The sequence below is a fragment of the Pinus tabuliformis genome, chromosome 4_2 (assembly GCF_031772625.1).
Source record: "Pinus tabuliformis cultivar Carrire ecotype Pingquan chromosome 4_2, CPIR1, whole genome shotgun sequence".
NCBI lineage: Eukaryota > Viridiplantae > Streptophyta > Pinopsida > Pinales > Pinaceae > Pinus > Pinus tabuliformis.
In genome coordinates, this window is record NC_142304.1 from 662504073 (window position 1) to 662514774 (window position 10702).

Sequence of the window (10702 nt, forward strand, 5' to 3'; positions counted from 1 at the left end):
AGAAACCATATATGGTGTGAATTGGTATATAAATCTATTGACTTTTAAGTAATGCTTGTGGGAATTGTTAAGGATTTTAAAATTTTTTGTATTATAATATTTTTTATATTAACTTATTTATTAATTTTATTTTTTAACAAAGTTTGTTAGGTTGCATTGATTTTTAATAAATATAAAAAATTGGATTCGTGCTAAGTGGCTACCCGCCCACAAATTTCCTAGGGATTTGAGATTATTCTAATTCTAATAAGCTCATCCATAATAAGTTCCTCATTATTATTTATAATATTCATTTACGTATAAGCAAATTTTATTTAGCAAAATGGTCCATTACTTTTAATAAGTTTACAAAATTAGATTCGTGTCAAGTGGCTCTCACCTACCAATTTCATGGGGATTTGAGATTATTCCAATTTTAATAAGTTCCTCCATGATAAGTCCCTCGTTATTATTTATAACATTCATTTATATATAAGCAAATTTTATTTAGCAAAATGGTCCATTTTACAATAAGATGTGTAATTCCTTTTTTTCTCAAGTTAAAGTTCACCCATAACCTTTTTATACATGTTTAATCAGGTAAATGTACATTGGTAAGGCATTCTTTGTGTTGCAATATTTTTTTGTTATATTTATGAAATATTTGGCTATATCAACCACATTAATATTTTTAATGTGGGTGCACTAGTTTATATTTGAGTTGTCTTTAGTGAGATGTTTTAAAAGTTTTTCCGGTGGGTTTTTATTGGTCTAATTTCTCTAAAATCCAATAGGAATTTATTGAAATCACAACCCATGCACACAGGAATTTATTGAAATCAAAAGCTTGATGGGTAACCCCTGCACAATAGAAGTGCCTTAGGGATTTTCTGGGCACTGAATCCATATATATAGTCAAAAAACCAGTTTAAATTACACAAATCAATATTTCACCTCAAAATTTTTTGCCTCATTTAGGGAAAGTCCAAAAAATCTCACTAAAAACAATTTCGTTTATATTTTATAGATCCAAAATTAAGATGGATTTTAATATTTTTATGTCCATGCTCTATGTTGTCCATCCATTATTATCCATTACTGACTATGACCCCGTTAAATTGACCAAATCAAAATTGTGAATAGGAAATCACAGATCTTGGATGGAAAATAGATCTAAGTAATAATGGAAGTTCAATGACAAAGTTAATAATCAATCACCCATTTTGCATTCACTATTCACTACTGTTTATTGGATGAAAAATGGATCTAGGTAATAATGGAAGTTACAATGGCAAAATTAATAATCAATCACCCATTTTGCATTCATTATTCATTACTCTTTAGATGTTCAAGATCCAAGTATTTTTTTGGTATAGAATTCCCAAAAACACATACAATAGATTGGGGTCTTTTTACTCGAACTAAGAAACAAATATCTCTAAAGCATTATTGATTAACGAAAAAAAGATCTTCCTTATGTTGTTTGAGGTAATGAAAGATATTTCCATCACTGTTCCATAATGAAATAAACGGTCTAAGAAAATGTAATAAATAACTATGATCACGTTTCCCATCTTTTATATATATATGTCCCTTATAAATGTGTATTTCGAAAATTGAATTCTAATTGTATGTATCTTTTGGGCTAGTAATTCTCATGGGGATTTTTCTCATATGCTTATTGAGGTTTTTTAAGGAATTTTAAGTTTTTTTTTGGTGTATAAAAATCTTGGTTGGTCTATAATTTCATGAATTTTTTTTAGGTTTAGTGAATTTTATGGCTATTGACTAGGTCCATAGTTCAAACTCATAATTTGGTGTCACAATTCAAATTGATATATAAGACTCACTTATTTGTGAGACAAAGGATTTGCTTTGAAACATCTATATAACTACTGAAATATACAAAAATGTATATACTCTATTATAATATATAAAAGAAAAAACAAATACTCTTAACTCTTAATCCTACTCAAATGGTATATTTTATATATATAAATATTATCTAAAATTTAAAATTCAAATTAAACCCACTCAAAAATATATTATATATATATATATAAATATTATCTAAAATTTAAAATTCAAATTAAACCACCTCAAATTGTATATTTTATATATATAAACCTCATCTAAAAATTAAAATTTAAACAAAACCTAATTGTTGCATAACCCAATATCAACCCAAACCATGTGATCTAAGGTGTGGAACAACACAAGTTCTTGCTCTTTGCTCAATGAGCCGACACTTTATTTTCTCACCTACTCTAGCTTTGTGAAGTTCTTTAGTTCGGTGAAAGGAAGGTTGCTTGCTCATTAAACTATCCGTCCGTATGTGCAATGTATGCGTAGCAAGAATCCACTACTCCTGCAGTACTAAGCCCATGCGATTTCCCAACCACAGTATATCCCTGTGCTCGACAATTCGCCCCTTGGACAATTTTTTTTACACCGAGATTCGCTTCCTCGACCGCGGTGTCTTTTCTTCAAGAATACTCCTTTTTCTTCCATAACAAATTCCTTTTTTCAACAGACTTATCTAATGCTCGACAAAGGTTAGCATTTCACGAATTTTGGATCCAATGTGCCAAAATAATCCATAACAAATTCCTTTATTCAATAGACTTATCTAATGCTTGACAAAAATGGCGTTCAGCGAATTTTGGACCCAATGTGCCAAAACAATACGGTCAGTTTGAGATCCACTTTCAAATCATCAGGTATCATATTTCTGTCGGCAAAATTGGCTTTCCGAAAACTTGAGATCCAATTTCAAATCATTGAGCATGATATGGGCATTTCAACTCATTCGCTCCCCTTCCATGTCACAATCGGTATAATGAAGAAGAATGATAAAGTAGTAATATTTCATTTCGAAGATGAACGACCTGATTCCTAGTGGGTGAGATTGTGGTAGAAAGATTCCTCTTGGTCACTTGTCGCTTTAGCACCATCGGTGCAGATTACGACACGTTAGGATAACCATTTGATGCAAATATATTCGACTACAACATAACCCATCAGTCAAAAATAGAAGGTTGTTTTGGCAATCGGCTTGGTTCTCAATAATGTCCTCTGGCTGCAACGTCAATTAACCTTTCAAAATGTACGAAAATGCTACTTTCCGACAGTCATCTCACCCTTCAAAGCTGTACGAAGCCGAAACTTCCGAGGCGCATCCAACCACTTTATTGGTAAGCCTCCTGGTCGTATGCCCACTTTTATTATTCCTAAGGAATGGAGTAAAGTGCAAAAGTATTGGTTCTCTATGTCTCCACCAAGTTGAATTTGTATGCATTGTTTGCGTGACGAAGAAGGGGAATAGCGGAATTTCAAACTTGCGGGGACTCCGCAAGAGGGGGCCATGTTATATATATTATGCGGTTCAAATTTGGGTTCAACATCATGTGCATGTCCCTTCATATGCCCCGCGCAATGATGATGAGAACAATAATGCTATTCTATTTCTCTTTAGCGGGGTCACATAAAATTCAAGAACTTTCGGACATTTGATGCTCCGATAAACAATATGTTATGAAGCCCTGATGCAACGAATATCATTCAGGGATTTTTATCGAACACTTTGCACGCGAAGAGTGAACCTGACAAATTTCAGGGTTTCATAGCAGGATTCCGTGGAACAGATCATTTGCGGAATCGGAATTTTGTCGACAGTGTTCGGTGTAGAAATTACTAACTGAATGACAAAATAATGGTGTTTCATACTGTTTTCGGGTTTCCTGAATCTCAAATTAGGAAGATTTTTCAACAAATTTACGGAATGCAGAGGCTTCTACGCAGGGGAGGGGCAGATAGAGGAACAATCCTCGATTTCTGTGTACAGGGTCGCCTCTGGTACGATTTTCATATGTGATTTTGTATTTAGCAGTAGAAATTTAGGTTCGGAAAGAACTATTATTTTGAATTTAGCAGTAGAAATTTGGCCTCGGAAAGAGTTTAGTTCGGATTTAAGGAGTTTGCTTTACTCTGGCGTGCTTTCCTTCTTCAAATTTGAATAATTTATGGAATTTCGTGGTGGACTGATAGTAGGAGTAATATATTTTGAAATTTTCTTTAGCTTTAAGGTTCGAGTCATAATACAAGTACATTTTTTAAAATTTTCTGCAGCATTAAGCCGGCTTGATTATACAAGTAACGAGTTTGAAAATTTTCTACAGCTTTAACCGGGACTTATTATATGAGTAACTTGCATTTTACATTTTAATTTGCAGAATCTTAGACTATTCTGAAGCTAACAAGATAATGCTGCCGTCAGATTTTAGTTTGTTTGGGTCGATACTTTCTTGATCTCGGCGGACTATACACCAACCCTTGTTTGCTGATGTACAGATTTTTGGTCGGCATTTCCGTTAGCATTATCACTGCAGTGTCCTTGTATTTGTCAAGGCTGCGAGTTTTTTTTGTCGCGGCTACCAGTTTTCGTTAAAAACAGTAAATGGTAAATAAATATATTTTATTTTATTTTTTTCCTTTTCCTCGTGGACTTTTGTAATTAAACAGAATCTTACTTTTGTAATTAGACACTCTTACTTTCTTACTTTCTCCACGGGGTTGAGATTCTCCGACTGGCACTATTATCTTTAATTTTTGTATGTAAGCATGGGCCAGAGTTGATTAAGGCATTTGAAATGTGTATTTATTCTTTAATTTATTTACCTTTAATATGAAAAATGTACATAATGTATCAGAGTAACTTAATTTAATAAGTAATAATTTAAAATTTTTAAAATTATAGATTTTAGATGCTAGTAAAATTTCAGTTTTTATTTAAATAATAAAAAATTAAATATATATCTCCCATTTTTAATTAAAAAACAAATTCATTTATAACTGACTACTCATTTAATTACCCAATTTAATAAAAAACCTTTTACATAACAATCATTATTTAATCAATATACACATGGTACATCCTTAAAATTTAACAACTGAATTTGATTATAGAGGGGAACCTTTGCATATGAAATATGCAGAGACGGTGAACATTATTACCTTGTTCAGGCGAACGTTAGTCTCCTTCACGTGAGAATTTGTGGTTTTACACGCCGAGCCACCGCTGAGCGTCACAGAAGGAAATTCGCCAAAGATTTAAGGTTTTAACGGTGAATCTCCTACATATTCTACATCTTGTGGTACAGAGTTTTGCACCTTCCATCAAGGGGAAACCTAATGCTTGCCTATCTAAAAAGAGTGAAAGATGTTCAGTGAAACTCGTATTTTGCCTAGGGATGTCCAGAACGCTAAATTTGCCTGCTCAATTTCTTTTGCAGCTTACCAGTTCTTGCCAAATCAATCCTTGAATCTCATGTTTTTCTTTTTGAACTTACAGATAAGACCGAGCAAAATTTCCCAATTTCGCCTTTCTGAAACATAAGGCGCACAGTGCATAGGCTTCTAGTGTTCAAATATGAAGGAGGAGCTTCCTGGAGCCACGCGGCGCGGGATTGCTTCAAAATTGGCGAATGAGATTAATAACTCAAGGTCTCAGAACAAGAATTCCGTCAATGGTACAAAGCTTAGAGATGTAGTGCCGCGGAGACCTGAGGCTGTCAATGGAGTCAGAAAGGAAATTAACACAAAGGTTAAGACAAATTTGATAGAAGGGAATACCTTAACGACAAAGGGCATCCCGACTTCTGCTGTAGCCACCACCAAGACTCCAGTACATCGTAGAGGCGAGCCTGGGAAAAAAAATTCTGCGATTCCCATCCTAGAAGTTCATGAAGGTCCAGAGTTTGAAAGAAGCAAGACACCTGTTACGCGACAAATTCCAAAGGTTCGAACAAGTGAGGCTTACGCCCGTATGAAAAGATCTCAAAGGCCTCCTAACTCGTCGGAATCTGAATGTAATATTACCCGACGAGTTGCTGCATCTGGTAATGAATCGGGCCAGCTAAAACATTTGGTAAAGGAATTGCAGGAAAAGGAAGAAAAACTTCAAAATGAACTTCTACTCGAGCAGGAAGAGCTAAATAGGACACTGAATAAAGTTGCCGAGTTAGAGAAAGAGCTCAGCACGAAGTGTGGTGAAATTGAGTATTTGAATCAGATAATTGATTGTCTGAAAACCGAGAACTCTGCAAACGTAGAACAGCAGTCACAGGAGATGAAAGATTTGAAGGCTGAACTTACCCAATTGCGCGACTTGAACAAGGAACTTGAGCAGCAGAAAATAGAAATGGCAAACAAGCTTGAAGCAGCGGAATCGCAGTTTCGTCCTTTAAGCCATGCCACTGAGGTGAGTTTGCCTGAAAAGCATTCCGTAATTCACTTTTGAGTGATTTCTATGTATATTTTTCAATAGAACACAGCGCATACGGTTTTTTAGAAATATAAGGGCTTCAAGATGTTCCTTGCATATGCAGAGTTGGTAGAATGGCATAAAATCTGTAACAAGGTTTAAAATTGGGTTGTGCCTGTTTTATTGGAACTCTAATGAAATGTCAGGGCCGGTTTCATTACGATAAAAGATTATGTTAATTCCTATATATTGACTGTCTTGCAGCGTAGTAGCATTATTTACTTTTAATTTGGTTGGGCATAAACAAGCTCATTAAAATCTCTTTTTAATGTTGAAGGCCAAGATAAATGAACGACCTAACGGCATAGGGGTTTCCGTCCCTCTTCTATCAAAGACCATATCAACAGAGCTTGCGGGAAAATACCCTGAATCTAAAGTCAAACACGATTCGATGTTCCGTAGCCTTGAACATGGTAAGGTGGAAATGGCAAGGAAAACTATGGTAGAGAATGAAGCAATAGCTGTCAAGCAGCCTCCTTTGACAAAATTTATCTCATTAGAAGATGGAAATAAGCCATTAAACTTACACAAGCCTCCTCCAAAACCTCTGTCAGGAACTACCGCAGGCCTAACTATTGCATCTCCAAAAAGTGACAGCAGTGTGCCAGCACCACCACCGCCGCCACCACCTCCTACTCATCACGCCCTTCATCCTAAGTTCACAGTTAGAAAAGATGTTGTGCAGAAAGCTCCAGAAGTAGTCAAGTTTTACCAGTCATTGATGAAACGAGATGCCAAAAAAGACACATGTGGAACTGGAATTTTTGATAATCAAGATGTAGCGATTGCTCACAGTGACATGATTGGAGAAATCAAGAATCGTTCTGCACATTTACTGGCAGTGAGTTAAACTTTATTTGGGCTCCCCTATACTTTGAAATGTGGTTCAGTTATTGTTTTGTTTTGCCAGACCAATGTCATAAACATATTTTTTCTTCTTTTTGAAATTTATAGATCAAATCAGATGTGGAGACAAAAGGTCACTTTGTCCGATCCTTGATAAGAGAAGTGCAGGGTGCATCATATACAGACATCGACGATGTTCTAGCTTTTGTTCAGTGGCTTGACGATGAGCTTGCTTCTCTTGTAAGTAAGATGATCCCAGATATAATGCTTGTACTAATCCTCACTCAAATGATATTTTGTGCCATTCTCTTCAATTTACAAGTATTCACTAGAATGTGGGTAGAAAGGGGAGTTGGATAAGGTTCTGCATTGTGATCTCATGAATAACAAATTCCTTGTTGCAGGTAGATGAGAGAGCAGTCCTGAAACATTTTGACTGGCCAGAGAAGAAAGCTGACATAATGCGGGAAGCTGCATTTGGATACCAGGATGCGAAAAAGTTGGAATCAGAAGTTTGGCAATATGAAGATGACCTTCGTCAGCCTTGTGATGTTGCCTTAAAGAAGATGACAGTATTATTAGAAAAGTAAGAACTTCCAATTCTTTTAGTTTGTTATTGCAGTTCTATATCTAAGGTATGCCCAACATAACTATTTCTGTTCATATTATTGCTGTGGCAGGCTGGAGCAAAGTGTCTATAACCTGCTACGTAAAAGAGAAACATCAATTACCGTCTACAAACAGTTTCATATTCCAACTGATTGGATGCTTGACAGTGGCATGATAAGCAAGGTGGTCCTGACTCCTTGGTGAATTGAAATGAATTTCGTACTTGCATCAATGCTTTTGCATTCCATTGCAGTTTTCTTAATATTCACATCATTCCCTCTGAATCGAAAGAGATCATCTTTTAAAATCATGCCGAGAGGAATATTAAGTGTTCTTTCCAGAACGTCAGAGCCCAGATTTCCGTCTGCGAATGATATTTTTCAGAACTCTTATGAGGCCATTCCCCTTTAGAAAAGACCTTTTGGGTGGTGTTCAAGAAACATTTCAATGAACAGCTTCTCTTATATTCATCTCTCGAGACTACTAATTTTCCGCAGTTATGTTTGACACCCTTTAAACCTCTGAGGTAAACTGGGAACAAAACAAAGTTATTGTTGACAAAATTTATAAATTATCATGAATTATGATGGTCTGATAAACAACACCCTCCAGTTCAAACCTTCTCACCAATTCCCATTATAAGCACACATGAAGCTGGTTATTGGTTGCAGCTCTTGAAGACTCAGAAAACCAGCTCCACAAGAGTGAATATTAAAGCATCTTAAAGATGCTAATGGTGAGAGAAAGCATGTTTGTTATGAAAGCTACAATATTCAGTGCAAGCTATATAGCAGGATAGGTCCCCAGTCCACTTTTGCCTTTTCCGATGAAATGTGGTATAAGTTTCTCAGAGTAATCAAGTTTCCATTTTTTCCAATCTAGAGCTAGGTCTCCCACCTATCTGACTATCATCTTCAGGCAGTCATGGCAAACATTGCTTCATTGATTTACAGTCATTCCTAATAATTTTTTTCGTGTGACAAATTTGAAGATAACTTCACCCCCAAATTTTTGCATAAGCAGGGACAGGGGATGGTTTTCTTTCTTTGTCAGTGCCTGCCTATATAAATGTTGTAATTTTTTCAGAAGAGCATGATCCTCTCATAAGTATAGTCAGTGATTCACTATTGCAACACAAGGTTGGCCGGATACATATTTATGTCGGTGGAGATGCTTTTTATTCTAAAGGTTCCTTCATACTCTTCCTTTACTGTTATGTCCGTGTTAAAGCAAGTGACAGTGCACTAGATAAAATACGACAACCATTAACGCACAGAATGCTGCCATTTTGGTTGTGCTGAACTGTCAATCATAGTTGAGATTTTCTTAATGTCTGGCTTTCTTTGTTACTTTTCAACATTTGTCTTTAACTGAAACATGATGCTTTTGGTTACTCTATCGGTATTAGGAGGGTTACATGGAAGAGGGTGATGCTACGCTGCATTCAGCAGTCAATTGTCATTTACAGTCCTATATCTCTTGTATTTCTACCGCTTTTTAAATGTTGGCTTATGTGCACCATCATAATGTAGTAATCAATTGGCCTCCTTTGAAAGCAGATAAAGGTGGCTTCTGTTAAACTAGCCAAAAAGTACATGAACCGAATATCTATCGAGCTTGAATCAATGGGAAACCCTGAGAAGGAACCTGCACTGGAGTTCTTGCTGCTTCAAGGCGTGCGTTTTGCTTATAGAGCTCATCAGGTAATATTCCCATCATACACAACATGAAGTCTTAAAATCATGATTTGAAATATTTTTATACCAGCTTTATTAATGATTCTTCTCTTGTTATATTTCTATCCAAATTGCAGTTTGCAGGAGGATTTGATGAAGAAACAATGCATGCTTTTGAGGAATTGAGAAAACTAGCCTGCATCCATGATGAAGAGCAACAAAATTTACAGTTGTCTGGTTTATCAGCTCAGTAGCCTTCCAAAGCAAACACCTATGATTCTTGAAAGATAATGATGTGTGTAATAAGACATTAAGTTCTATACAGCCACCATGAATTTCAAGAATAAACTCCGTCTCTCCAATTGGATTTGTTAGTTTGTTCTCATTGCAAGGTCCTAGGACCAAATCACTGAGAGCACACTACTCTGCATATGCCAATGTGCCGTTATTCAGCCCTGTTGCATTGTATTGGACTTCTGAGTCTTGACAACTGCAGTTTTGGATTATCTCTATGATTGTTCGTGCCTTCTATGTATGGGATGGGCCATGATGATGGACTGCTTTGAGTGAAATTGTAAGAGGATAGTCCCTGATCGAAAATTTTAGGTGTATTGTGTGCACCTCCCAAGCCATAATGAGAACGTGGGTACCTATTATGCATGGAGTTATATTTCAGCCCTGTGCTTTGCTAGATAAAAATGAAAAAAAAAAAATCATGTACATAGCCAATCTGTGGAGCCACTGCCTTCTTTAGTTTCATTCAATTAAAGTAAATCATTGCCTAAAGGCTAAATGGTATTTTAGTATAGTAAATCTGTTTCACTTGAATTCCTAAAATAACGCAGATCATGTTCATCTATTCTGTTCTAGAAGCTCTCAAGACTTCACACTAAGTGGGTAACTTTTCAAGATTTTCATACAACTTCACAGTATAATAGTACAAGCCAGTTGCAAATAATTCTTGTATGATGCGTTCTCCTTATCACTTCTGCGAATCTCAACAAGGACACTAATTTCTTGATGAGCATTTTTAAGTTTGACTCTAATTATAATGATGTTAAACCAAATTCCATTAGATGCTATCACAAAGTTTTTTGTCTGTACTTTCAATCTTAATACAATATTTTGATGAAGTAGTTTGTTTGAGAATCTTGCATAAAATCAGTCTTTAGATGAGTGTGGATACAAATGTAAATTACAAAATGCGCATTTTAATGCTAAACAGTAAAATTATTGTTATGTCAAAATTTGAATGGCATGATATTGGCAT

General features: G+C 35.6%; 1 protein-coding gene across 7 annotated transcripts in view; it reads left to right on the forward strand.

The window, feature by feature from the left end:
* The window catches only part of LOC149171150 (uncharacterized), a 126695-nt gene extending 116490 nt beyond the window's left edge, over window positions 1–10205 (forward strand). The window contains exons 1-9 of one of the 7 annotated variants that reach the window (XM_089424042.1): window positions 3276–3834; window positions 5330–6238; window positions 6579–6714; window positions 6856–7142; window positions 7256–7387; window positions 7552–7733; window positions 7828–7939; window positions 9316–9459; window positions 9570–10205. In XM_089424042.1, coding sequence (XP_089280168.1) covers window positions 5408–6238; window positions 6579–6714; window positions 6856–7142; window positions 7256–7387; window positions 7552–7733; window positions 7828–7939; window positions 9316–9459; window positions 9570–9686 — 1941 coding nt within the window. In that variant the 5' untranslated portion in view covers window positions 3276–3834; window positions 5330–5407 and the 3' untranslated portion in view covers window positions 9687–10205. Of the gene's footprint in view, window positions 1–3275; window positions 3835–4329; window positions 4439–4936; window positions 5133–5329; window positions 6239–6578; window positions 7143–7255; window positions 7388–7551; window positions 7734–7827; window positions 7940–9315; window positions 9460–9569 lie in introns of those variants that run through there. The other 6 variants (XM_089424036.1, XM_089424035.1, XM_089424038.1 and 3 more) reach the window with 6 other exon arrangements.
* Window positions 10206–10702: the final 497 nt, after the last annotated feature.